The sequence below is a fragment of the Notamacropus eugenii genome, chromosome 4 (assembly GCF_028372415.1).
Source record: "Notamacropus eugenii isolate mMacEug1 chromosome 4, mMacEug1.pri_v2, whole genome shotgun sequence".
Classification (NCBI taxonomy): domain Eukaryota; kingdom Metazoa; phylum Chordata; class Mammalia; order Diprotodontia; family Macropodidae; genus Notamacropus; species Notamacropus eugenii.
The window spans coordinates 190,328,834-190,346,903 of record NC_092875.1 but is presented as its reverse complement, the minus strand read 5'-3'; the positions used below and the strand labels follow the sequence as shown (position 1 = coordinate 190,346,903).

Below are 18,070 nucleotides of genomic sequence, written 5' to 3'. Positions count from 1 at the left end.
ACCTTAGAATCATCCTTGACTTCTCACTCTTTCACCCTCCTTTGAAAGGCAGTTGCCAAGTCACTTCTAGTTTCACAATATCTCTCACATATGCTGCCTTTTAACTCACTGCCACCATCCTAGTTTAGGCTTCACTATCTCTCCTATGCTTTTGTGATAGTCTCTTAATTGGTGCCCCTGCCTCCAGTCTCTCTTCTTTTCCAACCTAATCTCCACACATCTGTTAAAAGTGATTATTTCTAAATCATGAGTCTAAATTTTCTAAAATTACTTCCTGGCTTACCTAACTCCATTGATTTCCTCTTCACTTTCAAAATCCATATCCAGTGCATTTTAGTCAAAAAATAGGAATGATCAGATTGAGGATTGTTGTAGAGGTAGTGTCTTTAGCATTTGGGATAAGAAAGAAAGAAGAGTCAAAGATGACTCAGGTTACTGAGAATGAATGTGCTGTCAATAAAAATAAAGACATAGGGATAAGGCTTTACAAGTCAGTTTTTTATGTGTTGAACATCCGGTGATATGAACGGGGGATGTATAGGAGGAGATATCAGTTGGAAATACAGGATGAAAGTTTTGAGATGAAGTTTTAAGCATTTGTAGTCTAACCAAGCTAATGCTATTTCTTCTCATTTGTTCTTTTCTAACTCTGTGCATTTGTTAGAGGTCCCATGCTTGTAATATGTTCTCTATCTCTTAACATTTTTCAGGTTCCAGCTCAGGTACCTTATCTCCAGTGTAGCTGTCCCTGATTTGTCTTCTCAGTTGTGAGCTCTCAGAAAGTGAGCTCTTCCTTCTGAACATTTCCTATAGCATGTTGCCTGGATTCCTCCTTTGGTCTTACTCATTTTTCCTTGTATTTTACTTCCTTGTGTACCTTGTGTTGTTGAAGGGATAGTGGCTAAAATGCTGGACTTGAAGCCGGGACCTTGGATTTAAATCCTACTCCTGACATTTAATAATTTCTCTGATTGTGGTCAAGTAATTTAATCCTTTAAAGCCTCAATACTTTTCATAGGATTATAAAGAATGTATTTTTCAAACTGTAAAGTGTTATGTGAATGTGACTTATGTTGTATTCCCTCTCTTACATTATGAATTCTTCCACAAAGATTATGTGTCTTTCCCATAGTGGCAGAAAGTTAAGTTGCTTGTTGAAGCAAATATAAGCATTTTATCATTATTTAATACATTTTGAATCGGAAAACCCTTGACTAGATGATCTCTTAAGATCCCTTCTTGCCCTGAAATCTGTGAATCATTGTCATAATACAGCTCTGGTAGTCTCATTTCATTGACTCCAAACTTTATTAGCTCCCCAATACCAAAGGGAAAAAAGCTTACTAAATTTTCATTCAATCTGACACCTGCCTATTTTTCCAATCTTATTTCATGTCACTTTTCCTTATATGCTATACTCTATGCACCAGTCAAATAAGCTATTGCTTACTCTCAGATATAAGCCATACTTTGTTTCTATGCCTTTGCTTTCATTGTTATATACATCTGTAATATCACTTCATCAAGCCATCCCTGATTTCCTTCCCTCTGATAACCAGAAGTAATTTCTCTTTATCACTTCATATATTTTTGCTTTAATCCCTCCTATACATCTACTTTGTCTGTTTTTATATTATAGGTACTTAAGTATGTCATGTCTCCCCTATGATTATAAATTGCTTATGAGCCAGGGACTTTGCCGATTTTTGTATCTCCTTCACCACCAAGCACAGGCCTTTGTGTCTTGTTCTCTTCTCTCAAATCACTCATGCTAAGCCGCCTTCTTTTAAGTTATTGTTGTGTGTATCTCCTCCCCTTCACAGCCAAACACCTAGAAAATGTCCTTTAAACTTGTTGCATCCAGTTTCTCAACTTCAGTTCTTACCACTTTGTAATCTGGCATCCTTGATTGGACAGTCTCTTAATCAGTTCTAGGCCTCATCTTTCTTTACCTTTTCTAGCATTTTATTCCTAACATCTTACATTGTTGATCACCCTTTCTTCCTAGATGTTGTTATCTCTGATTTTCTGTGACAGTGCTATTTTCTAGTTCTTATCCTACCTTGTTTGACTTCTTTCCCAGTCTGCTTTATTGAAACATCATTTATGAGTTGAGTTGGATATTGCCCCAGGCACTGTTTTCTTTGTACTCTTTCTCAGTGGTCTTCTTAGTTCCCGTGGGTTCAGTTATTTGTAAGTGGGTGTTTCTCAGAGATACGTGTGCTTACTCACAGAACCTGGAGCTTGAGAGAGAATAGGTAGAGACATACATAGATAGAGGCTCAAAATCTTTCCTTCAGTTTATACTACTACCAATTTGTTTCTTGCTGACTTTAGGATTGCTGATAAACACTCAGGGATAAAAGAAATTAGTTAAAAAGTAACAGGTAGTGTGACTCAGAAAGGCATTTTTTTATAGGGAATGTAAATTGAACTTGGAGCTTTGAAGACCTGAATTCAAGTTCTGGCTTTGACTCCTAGTAGCTGTAGGAATACAGGCAAGTCATTTAATCTCATCAACCATTCATGACACTATATGCAAAATGTGAGGGTTAGACTAGATGGCCTCTTAGGCCACTTTCAGTCCCCTAACAAAAAACAAAACACACACACACACATATACATGCAAGCATATGGTGATTATCGTATAAATGTCTCAAGCTCAATATGCCCAACTAAAACCAAGTTAATATTCTCCCTGAAGCTTACCCTTGTCCCTAATTATCTATTTCTATTGAAGCACTTACCATCCTTCAGTCATTCAAGTGTATAATTGTAGAATCATCTTCAACTCTTTCCTTATCCATATCTAGTCAGTTGTCACGTATTGTTACCTCTTCTACAGCATTGCTTGTGGAAGTTTTCTGTCTGCTCATATGGCCACCACTCTGGTATAGTCTTTTATACCTAGTCTCTTACCTAGACTACCATAGTAGTCTCAAGTCTCTCTACTCTTCATCTTCCACGCATTTGTCAGTGATATTTCTAATATACAAGTCTGATCGTTTCTCTTTGTTCATAAAGCTTTGATAGCTTTCTATTTCTTTTAAGATCAAATACAGACCTATCTCTGTAGTATTTAAATCCCTTTACAGTCTGACTCCAGTCCATCTCTTCAGATATATTTTTGGTAGGATTTTTATGCATTCTTCATATTGATCAGATAACCTATGTACTGTTATTTCCCTCCCTTGTGCCTTTGCAAGGGATACTTTTTTTTTACCTTGAGGCCTCTTGTTGTTCCTATCTGTATTGAAGGATCTGTTTTTATTGATTCCTTCCTAACCTTCAGTAGTCATTAGTGTCCACTGTTACTGTATATACAGTTTGCATTGTTATCTGTGTACTGTTGGGTCATTGTTTTCCATGTCCTGCCCCTTCACCTCCATCCAGTAAAATGTAATTTTCTTGAAGGCTGGTTCCATTTCATTTTTGTCTAAAGCTTAGCACAGCACAATGCTTGACGCTTAATAGCCACTAAACAGATATATGTTGAACTGGATTATATATCATAAATATCTAATATTGGTTGAATGAATGTAGAAAAAGACATCTCATTCATTGTTTTTTTTTTTTTTCTATTAATTTTTTTATTTTTTTTAATGTTTAACAATCACTGCCATACAATTGCGATTTTATCCCTCCCCACCCACCCCCCACTACCTCCCTCCCTCCCCACGACTGCATACAATTCTGTATAGATTCTATATAAACTTTCCTATTGAGTATATTTTCACTATCGTCATGCTGTGTAGTCAGACTAAGATAAATGAAAGAATCCGTATAACAAATCAGAACATGATACACAAACAGATACACATACACAAACATGATCTGCTACATTATGTGAGTGACTTCCATATTTCTCTCTCTGAGTGTGGAAGGCTTTTTGCCTCATCTCATTCATTGTTGACTGGAACCTCAAACCTATAAAGGCAGAGATGAAATTTGACTTACTTTAAGTGTCCATAAATTAGTCCGGCAGGTATGTCTGATAAGTAGTATTTTGATGTGATAATGTTTTTGTCATATTGCATATTCATTATATTGATGGTTTCCCTTTAAGAACCTTCAACAAGTAGATCTGCTTTAAATTATCCGGATGTTTTAACAAGGCCTTCTCTTCATCGGAGCCACTTGAATTTCTCCATGTTGGAATCCCCAACATTACATTGTCAGCCATCTACATCCTCAGCATTCCCAATTGGCAGTTCTGGGTTTTCATTTGTAAAAGAAATCAAAGATTCTACCTCTCAGCATGATGATGATAACATCTCAACTACCAGTGGCTTTTCTTCAAGAGCTTCTGATAAAGGTAATCTTTAGTTGTATTTCATAGGAATCAAAGATTTAGATCTGGAAGGATCTTAGAGGCCATCTAGTCTAACCTTATTTTATAGATGAGGAAACTGAGTCCCCGAGAGGTTAGGTAACACGCTCAAGGCCATACAAGAAGTATCAAAGATAGAATTTCACCATTACTAGGCCATTTGTGAAGCTTTTCCAGCTTGATAGAACTTTGTGGAGCTTCTGCTTTGCAAACCTTTTGCGAACCTACCATCACTTCCATGCTATGATATTTAAATATCTTTATTGACCTTATTTTTTGTTACTGTAATTGTAGGAAGACATTTGATGTGCTAAAACTTATGGTGCCAACAGAATATTTCACATGTTGGCAATTTTGACCAAATTCACCATCAAGCTTCTCTTGACTCTAGAGTCATTGTTTTTTCTGTTTTACCATGTTGCTTCCCATTTAAATGGCATAGTCTAGTAACCATCTGAACTGAACTTTCTCCTTAAGTGGGAGTTTGGAGTTCATGACCCCACCCTCCAGTCAGAGAAAGATAGACAAGATGGTGAATCACGACTGGTGAGATCTTGGAGGATAATGGAATCATCCCAGTAATGAACTTCTTAGGCCATGGTGGAAAACGTCTCAAAGTAGTGTAGCCAGGGAAGAAATAAGCATATATTTTTAAGTATATTTTTTCACTTTTCAGATATAGCTGTTTCAAAGAACACTTCAGGGCCACCTCTATGGTCTCCCGAAGCTGAACGTCCTCATTCACTCTCACAGCATACTGCCACCAGCTCAAAGAAACCAGCATTCAACTTGTCTGCCTTTGGAACACTTTCCCCTGTGAGTCCCAAATAATATGCATTTAATGACATTAGTTTTGTGGCTCTTGCTTATGATCTGTCATTATTTTTCATTGCAGTCACTTGGGAATTCTTCAATCCTTAAAACAAGCCAGCTTGGGGATTCTCCTTTTTACCCTGGTAAAACAACTTATGGTGGTGCAGCAGCAGCTGCTAGACAGTCTAAAATACGAAGTACACCTTATCAGGTAAAAAAAAAAAGAATGACGTGATCTGGGAAAAGGCTCTGTGCTAATTTGTTTTAAAAAGATCTTAAAGAATAAATCAGAAGTGACTTTTTCTTGAATGCTTCATTTGCAATTCAGGAAAGACCTATATTGTGAAAGGTAACAGATTTTACATGACCTTTTTGTGGTTTTTCATTGCTTGTATTTGAACTACTTCCTTCCTCTATTATTATTTTTGAAATAGTTTGATCAAAATAAACTACATACATCATTATTTTGATTTTACCTTTTCACATTTCTTTGAATTTTTGAATTAGAAATTTATTTTCATTGTACAGATTTACTATTTTTAAAAAATAAGAATATTTTATAGTGATGGGAAGATTTCACAATTGCTGCAAAAAGAATATTTGCTAATTTTCTCTTTAGTTTTTTTTTTTTTAATAGAATTAGTTACTACTGCTCTGATTAGGTCTTCAGCAATCACCAGGCCCTGCTTCCTTATTTTACAGAGTGGGAAACCGGCCCAGAAATGTTAAATGCAAACTTATATAATTTGTAAGTGGGAAAACAAGTATTTGAACCCTAGTACTTTACTTCTGGATCCATTTTTTTGAATGTCACGTAGCTCATGAAGCCTATAAATTCTGTAGTTGTCTACTGAATTTTTACAAAGCTTATACACTTGTAGCAAATTTTACTTTTGTATACCTTTGCATTTTAAGAAGTCAACATGTATTCATGAAATACATAAATGTTTGGGACCATGAATATTACAAGTTAATCTTGTTGCTTTAGTGAACAGTATAGTGAGGACAAATGTTGTCTTTTATTTTTGTGTTAAACTTGTTATCCCCAACCATCTATTGATGATTATAGAATCAAAATAAATTCATAATAATAACTGAAGAAACTACTTTTGAGATTGTAGATATGGCAAAACAGCAATACCCACAAATAAGATAATGAATATGACATGATGATTGAAGTTAGAAAAATAATTCTTTTTAAAAGTAATTACAACTTTTTAAAAATTTTCTTGTGAGTTTGTAAATTATTTGAGAATGGGCTGTATTTAGATTGTATCTTGACAGCACACCTGCTTTATGTTACTTGTTACTGAATAGAGAACAGGATCAGCTAAGCTGTGTTGTTTTTATGGTGGTGACATGACTATTGGAATGTTGTAATCCACCCTTGTATGGAAGTTATCATTAGAGTTTATAAACCCAGCAGGATTTCTTGTGGTCTGTTGTGGGCCAGATGTTCCAATTTTTATTTTTTTAATTTCAGTTTTTTTAATGTTTATTTTCTAAGCTGTAATGCAAGAAGCCTTTATATAAAGAAATATACATAAAAACATAACCTCAGTATTCCAAAGGTCTTGGATATCATTGTGTGCATGTGCACTTCTTACAGTAACACAGATTGCAACTTCTCTATATCTTAACTACATAGTTCTTTGAGAGTTTCTCAAAGTGATCCATTAGTGAGGAACTTCTCTAAAGTTAATTAAGTCCTTGCCCAGCCCATTACTAGGCCATTTGTGAAGCTTTTCCAGCTTGATAGAACTTTGTGGAGCTTCTGCTTTGCAAACCTTTTGCGAACCTACCATCACTTCCATGCTATGATATTTAAATATCTTTATTGACCTTATTTTTTGTTACTGTAATTGTAGGAAGACATTTGATGTGCTAAAACTTATGGTGCCAACAGAATATTTCACATGTTGGCAATTTTGAAAGCCTTATCAGTCAGGTTCTATTAGGTCTTAAGATTTCCTAATTTGTCTATATTGGAATTTCATTGTAACTAGAAAATTATGTAATACACCTTGCCCAGAGCTTCATATTTGGTGCAGTTTTCTTTAATAGCAAAAGATTTTGCATATATACACACACAAATAAATAAATGCACGTATGCACACACACAAAAGATCACTAATTACATGGAATGTCAGAAAATATTAAGACCCAGGATATTCTGATTAGTGCACAATGCTTAGTAACCTAGATTTGCAGTGTACTATACTAATATATTATTCTATGCTGTGATACTCTGTGTGTTACCAAGTCTTCTTGTTTCTTCAGCATCTTTCCTATGTGCATCCTGGTGCAGGCTTTCATCAACTTGGATGCCTGTCAATTGCAATCCTCTTTTTGGTTGGTTTCTCTTTAAACTCTTCTCACTCTTATCTATCTACCACTCATTTGTCAAAGTAGTTTTTTTTCTAAATCATAGTGATCACATTACTTTTCTAATTCAGCAGATTTCAGTGATTCCTTATTATCTCCAGGACGAAATGTAGAATAATTTGTTCAGCATTTGAAACTCTTCACAATCTGGCCCTTTCCCCTCTTCCTTGTCTTATACTTTATTTCTTTACATTATAATCCAGTCATATTGGCCTTCTTACCTGTCCTTATACATGATCCTCCATCTCTTACTTCCTTGCTCTCTGGCAGTCCTTTATACCTGGTGTGCTCTCCCTCCTTACCTTCTTCTAGATTCCTTCAAGACTCAGCTCAAATCCACTTTCTACAGGAGATTTTTTCCTCTCTCATCGCACTTGCTGGTGCATTTCCTATGAGATTATCTTCCATATATTCTGTGTATCTTGTACTCACATAAGTACACATAAATAGGTATGTGTAGACATGCACACATACATTGGTATATTGTCTTCCCCATTTAAATGTGAATACTTCTTGAGGATGAGGACCAAGATTTTTTTTGCTTTTTTTTTTTGTACACCCTGTGCCTATCATAGTACCTGGCGCTTAGTAAGAGCTTAATGTTTGTCATTGTTGTGCATGTGTGAGAGGGCATATACCATCTCTTTTTAAGTCCTTATTTTCCTTTTGGTACATTTCAACTCTGTGAGTAGTTTTAACCATCTACTTTTCATAAAATAAGTATTCTGAATTTTGCATTCCACCAAGTGAAACAGTATTTTCTTTACAGGCACCAGTCAGAAGACAGATGAAAGCCAAGCAAGTTAATTCACAATCCTATGGAGTAACTAGTTCAACAGCCCGACGAATATTACAGTCTTTGGAGAAGATGTCAAGCCCTTTAGCAGTAAATAGTTTCTCTTTTATTCAAATACAAGAATACATATTTTTTAAGAAATATCTGAACTTTTGGGGGAGACCTGACATGTCTGTCTTCAACTTTGTTTAACAGGATGCAAAACGGATCCCATCTGCTGTTTCTTCCCCGTTATCTTCTGTAAGTTGAGTTGGCCCTAAATTATTGTTTTTTATTAGCAAGCAAAAAACATTTCAGAGAATTTTCCTGTATTTAATAGTTTCTTATTTTTCAGCCCCTGGATAGGAGTGGGTTAGACATCACAGATATTCAGGCTAAAAGGAAAAAGGTAAGACTTTTTTTAGCAGTGGCAAGTGATAGCTGTGCATAACTACATTTTAAGAAGTTGATACATTATTACTTGTAATACTAAGAAGAAATTTTAATTATCCTCCTGTATTGAATTGCAACTCTAGAGTACTTTTCAAAAGGCATACTTCATGTATGCTTCATACGTACTTCATGTTTAAAGTTTTTAAATGTATAGACTTTGGTGCATGGTTTGTTCAGAGAAAGTTCTCAATAAATACTTTTGGCACTTGTTTGGAAAGTATGAAGGGGGGATGACTTTATTTTCTTTTGAAAAAAAAATTGGAGCAAGCAGAATTTGGTAATAAACTTCAGTAATTAGGTCTAGTGAACTTTAGACCTCAGTCAGCGTAAGAACTATTCCTGTGAACTCTAGCCATGTAATAAGTTTCTTTGAAATCTGTTAAAATTACTTTATACACCCCTTTGAAAACTTATTTGCCATATTTGTTTTTGTAAAGCTGATTTAACTACAAATTGAACATTAGGTATACCTTGACATTGTTCACTATAACAAATTGGGTCAAATTGTATTAATTATGTAGAACAACATCATGAACCAGGCAAATCTTAGAAAGCTAGGCAGTCAAAGCAAAACAACAAACCCTTATCATTTCTCTGATGTCATGGTCTTCTTCGAAAACAACAACAATTCCCTCTGTTAGAAGCCCTATATAAGTTAGGAGGAAGTAATTGGTAAGGTCAATGACCACCACCTTCCAAGGTCCTTCAAAATAACTGGAAATGATACCGAAAATAATTGAATAATGCCATTATGATGCTAGTGTATTATTATTATTATTATTATTATTTTGAGAACAAGCCAACATTATGTATTCTCTTTTCCCCATGCTACTACTATTTATGTAATTTAAATTTGTGGATACAAACTGCATGCTTATTAATAGCTTATTTCTAGCACTTAGTATAGTGCTTGACACACAGGAACTTACTTGATGTTTATTCACTAACTGACTGCTTATGTAGAGACACAATGAAAAGAACATTGAATTTGGAGTTAGAAGACCTAGGTTTAAATACTACCTCTCTGAAAATTAATCTCAAGTTTTTCATTTTAAAAAATTATATTTTTTCCATTAACAGGTAACTTTTCTCTCTCTCATCTCTTTTTTTTTTCAAATGAGAAGGTTATGCCAAATGATCTTTATGAAAACTTCTCATCTGGAATAAAATTTAGATTTTATTGTGAAAGTTAGTCCTCAAAAGTTTTTAGCAACTATCTAGAACTTGCTTCAAGATTATTCTTACTCAAGAGTAAGACACCCTTGCTTCATTGAACAAATAGGGAAATAATTAGTATAGTGAAATACCCAATGAAATATTACCAAGATCTGAAACCTACCCTTAATAAAATTTTAATGTGGGTACAGTATTGGCTGGCAAAAAATGAGTCCCAATACATTCTTGTAGTTCAGTATTTCAAGAGTAAACTATAATGTAGAGCAGTGGTGTCAAATTTGAATAGAAATGGGTCCACTAAACAGTTCCTGTGGGCTGGATAGTAACTTAGAAAACCACACATTAACATTATGTCCTTTATATTTTTATTTATTTTGTCAAATATTTCCCAATAACAGTTTACTCTGGTTTGGGGTTTGGCTGCTTTCCAGAGTTCGATAGGCAGTGGGTTTGATACTTCTGGTATAGAGGACCTCACTGAGTTAGTCACACTTGTGATGAGAACTTTGCCAAGATGTTACCCTGAAAACTAGTGCTGCTTACAGCTGTTGTTGAGTGAAAGAAGTCTATTCATAGTATTTCAGTCTGTGGACAGCAAGGGAAGTTCTTGGCTGTGGTAATCTTAAATCAACACAGTGTTTTTTCTGTCCTTCAATATTGGAAGTGGAGTGTTGACAGCACACTTGTGTACTTTAGATAAAGCTCATTCACAGTACTGACAGTAGTTTTCTTATTCTGTATGCTAAAATAATTATCATATCTGTACCTTTTATATTGTCATATTATGGTTTGAATTTACTAGTGAGAAATTCTTTTAATTAGAGAAGTTGATTGCTGCAAGTTTATTTTCACTATCCAGTTTACATTGGGGTCTTACTTAGTACTCCTTTGAAGTTTTAGGGAGAATAAATATACATTAATCTGGGCATAGATGAAGTAGAAGTCAGTTGGACATGTGTAACATATGAGAACTAAAACCCAGTTGTGAGAATTTGGAACATTCTTTAATAGACTAAAAATAATGATTTTTATAGCCTGGCTATAATTCTATAATTCCATCTGTTTGGGGTATGTAAAAAATGTGTCATTAAACTTAAAAGTATCAGTTGCCCCACAATTAGAATCTTTAAATTTCAGATTATGAATTAGAACCCACTTTCACTATTATTATCAGTCTTCTTTTTCAACGTTCTTTACTGTTGATTTGTATCTATGATATACTATTTAGAGATCATACTAAGCTGATAACCTGAAAAAAGTTGATCCAAAATAAGTGTCATACTTGTGATTTCTGCTTCCTTTTAAGGTGGAACCCCACTATCCTCCTGTTCAAAGACTCATGACCCCAAAGCCAATTTCTATAGCAACCAATCGATCAGTGTATTTCAAACCCTCTTTAACTCCGTCTGCTGAAGCAAGAACAACTAATCAGAGAATAGATAAAAAGCACAATGTAAGCATGCTCTGTGTTTTTACTTGTCTCTAGTTGTTTTTTTGTCCTTATGGACAGTTTGAGTGTTTAATTATTGTAAAGGTTATAAGTGTAAATACTGTATTAATGAAGTGTTATGCTGTGAAATAAGCAGAAGCATGTTAAGACTTTTTCATCATTCAACCTATTTACTGTTTAGTTTACTCCCTTTTTATTCAAATGCATATCAATATATATTATACTTCTAGTTGAATTAATAAGGTGTTTAAGCACTTTATAAGAAGACGTGTGTGTGGGCGTGCTGTAGCACAAGTATTATCCTTTATTTATTTATTTGTTTTTAGTTTTCAACAATCACTTCCGTAGGTTTTAAATTTTCTCCCCTTCTCTTGCCCTTTCCTCCCTGAGATGTCATGCAGTCTTATGTGGGTTCTGCACATACATTCTTATTAAACACATTTTCACATTAGGAAGACTTTCTTCTTGGAATCAGTTTCTTATGGACTTATTGAATAAGAGTGTTAGTGGTATGGTGCCATAGAAAGAACACTGGATTTCAAGAGTGAGGACTGGGCTTTGAATCTTGGCTCTGCCATTTAATATTTTCATTATCTTAAACAGATTGATTAACCTTTATAAAGTTCAATTTTCTCTTCTGTAAAAAATTAGGGGTTAGTTTAGAGGATTTTTAAGGTCCCTTTCAATTGTATATCTATAATTTTATGCTCCTAATACTAGTTTAACTGAAATTATGCATAGTTTTGTATTGTTTTTGTTCGGATACTGCCATCTTTCCTTAACTTTCATTCTTATTTTAAGTACAAGTCAGAAATTGTTGATTACACGAAAATTTTATTTTAATAATTTCAAGCTACCAGGAAGATCTGGGTTCAAGTCACATGTATGACCCATAATGGCTAAATGACCCCTGCCAGTCATTTAAAGTCTTAGGGTTTTAGGCCAGTGGTGTGAAGCTCAAATAGAAATGGGGCCACTAAATCTTATATAAGGATCCTGGGGTTGCATATTGACTTAGAAATGTTAAAATTATTTATGTTCTATTGTATTTTTCTCTTACTTTGTTAGCTATTTCCCAGTTACGTTTTAATCTGGATAGGCCCTCTGTTGTAGACAACTCTTAAGACTAGTACATGCTGATCTCCATTGGTAGACGGAGTTCCTCACCCACATGTTCCCTATACCAATGAAATCACAGCTCTAGCCCTGTTGTTCTTGAGTTATTTCAGTCATGTTAGACTCTTTGGGATCTCATTTGGGTTTTTCTTGGCAAACAGAGTTTTGCCATTTCCTTTTTTAGCTCATTTTACAGGTGAGGAAACTGAAGCAGATGGGGTTAAATGAACTTGCCCAGGATCACATAGCCAGTACATATCTGAGGCCCAATTTGAACTCAGGTCTTCCTGACTCTAGGGCTAGCACTCTATCCATTGCACCACCTAGCTGCCATGCCTACCTCTAGTTCAAGGTGTCTTTTTTTTTTTTTTTTTTATTAAATTTATTTATTTATTTTAAGTTCAACATTCATTTCCACAAAATTTTGAGTTCCACATTTTCTCCCCATCTCTCCCTTCCCCCCACTCCAAAATGCCTAGCATTCTAATTACCCCTACCACCAGTCTGCCCTCCTTTCTAACATCTCTCCCTTCCCTTATCTGCATCTTCTCTTTCGTCCTGTAGGGCAAGATAAATTTCTATACCCCATTACCTGTATTTCTTATTTCCCTGTTGTGTGCAAGAACAATCAGTACTCAACAGTTGTTCCTAAAACTTTGAGCTCCAACTCCTCTTCCTTCCTTCCCTCCACCCATCCCCATTGGGAAGGCAAGCAATTCAATATTGGCTATATATGTATAGTTTTGCAAATGACTTCCATAATAGTCATGTTGTGTAAGACTAACTATATTTCCCTCCATCCTATCCTGCCTCCCATTTCTTCTGTTCCCTCTTTTGACCTTGTCCCTCCCCAGTTGCTCCATCCTCTCATTGCCCTCCCTTCCATCATCACCCCCACCCTGTTTATCCCCTTCTCCTCTACTTGCCTGTATTGTAAAATAGGTTTTCATACCAAAATGAGTGTGCATGTTATTCCTTCCTTGAGTCAAATGTGATGAGAGTAAACTTCACATTTTCCCTCTCACCTCCCCCCTTTTCCCCTCCATTGAAAAGTCTTTTTCTTGCCTCTTTTATGAGAGATAATTTGCCCCATTCCATTTCTCCCTTTCTCCTCCCAATATATTCCTCTCTCACCTCTTAATTTTATTTTTTTAGATAGGATCTCTTCCTATTCAGCTTGCCCTGTGCTGTCACTGTGTGTGTGTATAATCCCACCAACTGCCCAAATACTGAAAAGAGTTTCAAGAGTTACAAATATTGGCTTTCCTTGTAGTAATGTAAACAGTTCAACTTTAGTAAGTCCCTTATGATTTCTCTTTCCTGAAGCCTTGACTTTTATGTCTTTCCCTGATAGTAAGCATTGTTCTTCCTCATTAGAAAGGATAGAAGATATCTGTTCACCAAGCAAGTAACCTAGTCTTATTTTTTTTTCCCTTTTTTTGGACATTTTCCCAACCAATTACTTGACTTTTGGGTCCTTTGTCAAGAGTAGGGTATACTCTGGGGATCTGTAAGATCTTAGTTCCTTCAAGGTGTCACAGTCAAGCATGTACACTGGTCTAGGAGCAACCAGAAACTTTTGTGCCCAGAATCTGTATTAGTTTCCTCTCCACAACCACCTGTCCTCTAGTTCCACCAAGCCAGCCCTGGGGGCTGAGATTTAGATAAGCCGCTCAATTGCCCCAGGGGCTTTAGGCGAGAGCAGGGCTACCACATAGGGCTAAGGTACTGATCAGATGCTCAGTGCCCCCAGAGGTTTTACGATGCTACAATGGATGTGGGCTGCTGTGGGAGCTGCCCTCTTCTTGGCCAGCTGAAAAAACCCTCTAGTTGATCTTTGGCACCTGTGGGTTGAGGGATCTGCCCACTGCTGCTACTGCTGCTGGGGATTCTCTCGGTTCCTCCTCCCAGGAGCTGTGCCATGCAGGCCAAGGCTGCCTAGGCTCCGCTCCACATCTGGTGAGACAGACCTTTCCCATCAGCCTTTCAGGTCACCCTGGGCTGGAAATCTCCACTCTGTTGTTCTCTGGCCTCCGTTGCTCTAGAATTTGTTGAGAATCTTTCTTCATAGGTACTTTATGGGCTGTGGGGGAAGAGCTAGTGTATGTGTGTCTTTCTACTCTGCCATCTTGGCTCTGCCCCCTCAAGGTTATCTTTAAACAACTGTCAAGGACATATACATTGGCACCTCTAAAAGTTTCTAACAGGATTGTATTCACTTTTGAAATATTTGTCCCTAATAAAAAAGAAAGCAGATATTTGGGCAAATTAAGGAAAATAAAATTCTCAATTCCATCTCTGTTTTTTGTTTGGCCTTAAATATCACAATTGGCTTCTTGAATACCTGTTACTGTACTGATGAAAAATCTTTAGTAGTGGATTCATAGAAAATTTAACAGATAGCTGTATGACCACCTTTGTATACAATTCTTATTTTTGTGTGTATGCTGGTATTCTTAAATAATTGTTTAATTGAAATAAAGCTTTCATGCAGAATTTAGTTAAAACAGTATATCAACAGTTAGTGGTTAATACTACATAACAAATAGTATTAAAACTTGGTTTCTACAAAGGTTTAGCATTACCTATTTTATTCCAATTAGAGTCATCTTAAGTTCATACAGTTTATATGGAATCATAGGATAATAGATAAATAATCAAAGTTCATCTAACCTATTCCCCTCATTATATACATAAGAAAACTGAGAAGTGAAGTGACTTACTCAAGATTAACAGATAAGTAGCAGAACTTCATTCTCACCCCAGATCTGCAGACTTCAAATGCAGTGCTCTTTACACTATTTTACACTTATTTGTCCTGTAGACAAAGAACTAAATAACTGACTTTTTTTAAACTACAGTTTGTCATTGTAGAGTATCTTCATGTTGGGCCATCCTTACAAATGTACTTGCTTCCTACTTAATATAAATAGTTTTGAACGTTTACTTATATGTCCATGTAGATTATGCAGGTTACATGACAAAAGAGGAGAAACAATGATCATAAAACTTTTTAATTAAAAGAATTATTAATGCTCTCTGAAAAAAGAGGTGTGTTACATTATCTTAGAAGCTATGTAATACTTGAAATAACAGTAAACACATTGAGTTATTCAGTATACTAAAAATGTAGAAAATATTGCTTTCTTACCATAAAGAGGAGCTAGAAGATAGGCTTTTTTATTTTTACAAAACACCAGCCTTTTACATGGTAGCTCTCTCCCTAAACTTCTCCTGCAATACTTTCATATTTAGTTAGCAAGGAAATAATTAGAAAATTTAGTTTTCAGTCTTCTGTTAACTAGTAACAGAATGTAGAATGTACTAAGTAATTTCTTACTTTCCAAATCATGACATAAAAATAAATTTAAATGCTGTTTCTGTACATCTTCTCATCTATCCTTAGTTCTTAGCAGTTGCTAAGAAGAATATTGTCATAACTATTAAACGTAATTACCTATTAAAATAAGTTACAGAAGTAAAGAGTAGCTTTCTAAATGAAAGTGAAACATAAATTAGTTCATAACTTAAGTATATTTTCTTACAGATTGGGCACGAGAAAAATCTGTCTCCGGGGCAAAAAGTAGAGCAGCATGAGAGGTAAAATCACCCCAAATTTCATGAAATATATCTGTGTTATTTATCAGATCTTTTGCCTAATTTATGTACAGTTTTGGCCTTTGAAAAGAATTAAAAAATCTTTTCCACACAAAGGTACTATTTGAACATTTTTCTAACTTATTTTCAGTAATAGTTTGTCTTTGTTTTACATGTCCCAAATCACAGTACAGCTCCAGATAACCTTTTATAGATTTTTTTAAAAAATCTCTCCTTTAATAAAAGATACAAGTAAGATACTATCTGCCACACACTGAAGAAAGTAATTCTTTGTTAGACTAATGAAAATTCAGCTTCTTTAGCGAATAAGCAGTTAGTGCCATGAGATGTATTTTTTTAACCAATATAGTTCAAAAATGGGTTACTTGCTTTCTTATTACTACTCTTTAGTACTGATGACTTAACATGATATAAAATTTATAAACAAATAAGTTATGACTTAGTTTCTTAAATGTTTTTCTTCTTCTTCTGCTAGTGATTTTTCATACCCAAACTTCAGTACACCTGCCACCAATGGGCTCTCTTCCGGAGTAGGTGGTGGTGGCAAGATGCGACGAGAAAGAGCACGCTTTGTGTCTAAACTTCCTGATGAGGAAGAGGTAGGATCAATCTCTCTCTTTATCTCTCTCTGTCTCTCTGTCCCTCCTCTCTTTTTTCCCTTCTTTCCCTCTCCCTCCTCCATTCCCTCAAAAAAATGAGGGGAAAGTGAAACACTTGCTGATGTTATACTATTAAAATATATTTGTTTTTGTACCTTTGGGAAGTACTTGTGACCTATGTAAATCTAAATTTAAGTTATTTCTAGCTAAAAGTTTTTCTTGAGAATTTGATTTTTTAATTATCTTGGCATAGAAAATGGTTTTTGACAGGTACAAGATGTTTTTGTGTAACTTGCTGTTAACTGTGGTAGAACTGCTAGGGCCACCCCTTACTATCCAGCTTTTGATCTCATCATTCCAGTGAAATTACTCTCTCCAGAGTTACCAGTGATCTCTTAATTGCCAACTCCAGTGGCCTTTTCTTAGTCCTCATTCATTTCAACAGCTGCAGACCTTTAACATTAATTTTGTTCCAAAATTTTTACCTCCTCACCTCTCTCCACCCATTGAGAAGGCAGGCAGTATGATACCCATTCTACATGTGAAATCATGCAAAACACACTTCCATTTTAGCCATGTCAGAAACATAAAGAAAGTAAAAAAAGTATGCTTCAGCCTGCACTTACTTCATCAGTCTTTGTCTGGAGATGGATAGCATTTTTCAACATGGGTCCTTTAGAATTCTCTTGGATTATTGTTTTGGTCAGAGTCGCTGAGTCTTTCCCAATGGATCATTAAAGTATTGCTCTTACAGTGTACAGTGTTCTCTTGGTTCTGCTTACTTTATATATCTTCAAAGGTTTTTCTGAAACCATCCTGTTCATCCTTTCTTTTAGTATTTTATATCAACTATATCAAGTATATCTATCACAACTATATACCACATCTTGTTCATCTCCCAAAAAAAGCTGATATAAATATTTTTGTAACATAAGTCTTTTTCCCCTTTCTTTTATCTCTTCAATGTACAGACCTAGTGGTGGTATTACTGGGTCAAAGGGTATGCAGAGTTTTGTAGCCCTTATAGTGCCAAATTATTCTCTAGTATGATTGGATTAGCTCATAACTCTGCCAGCAGTGCATTAGTGTGCCTATTTTTTCATATCCCCTCCCAGCCTTTCTCATTTTCTTTTTCTATCATGTAAACAAATCTGATGTGTATGTGGTAGTACCTCAAAGTTGTTTTAATTTTCATTTCTCTAATCAATGATGATTTAGAACATTTTTTCATGTAACTATGATAGCTTTGGGTTTTTTCCTTTTTTTATTTTTATTTTTTTTTATTAATTTTATTTATTTTCAGTGTTCTACAAGCACTACCATATACCTTAGATTTTTTTTTCTCCCCCCTCCTT

General features: G+C 35.2%; 1 protein-coding gene across 1 annotated transcript in view; it reads left to right on the top strand.

The window, feature by feature from the left end:
- The window catches only part of NUP153 (nucleoporin 153), a 93,580-nt gene that overhangs the window by 25,668 nt on the left and 49,842 nt on the right, over nucleotides 1-18,070 (top strand). Inside the window, exons 3-11 of the mRNA XM_072603924.1 lie at nucleotides 4,067-4,315; nucleotides 5,007-5,146; nucleotides 5,226-5,354; nucleotides 8,298-8,414; nucleotides 8,520-8,564; nucleotides 8,659-8,712; nucleotides 11,239-11,385; nucleotides 16,046-16,098; nucleotides 16,592-16,715. Of these exons, the coding sequence (XP_072460025.1) occupies nucleotides 4,067-4,315; nucleotides 5,007-5,146; nucleotides 5,226-5,354; nucleotides 8,298-8,414; nucleotides 8,520-8,564; nucleotides 8,659-8,712; nucleotides 11,239-11,385; nucleotides 16,046-16,098; nucleotides 16,592-16,715 (1,058 nt within the window). The remainder of the gene's footprint in view (nucleotides 1-4,066; nucleotides 4,316-5,006; nucleotides 5,147-5,225; nucleotides 5,355-8,297; nucleotides 8,415-8,519; nucleotides 8,565-8,658; nucleotides 8,713-11,238; nucleotides 11,386-16,045; nucleotides 16,099-16,591; nucleotides 16,716-18,070) is intronic.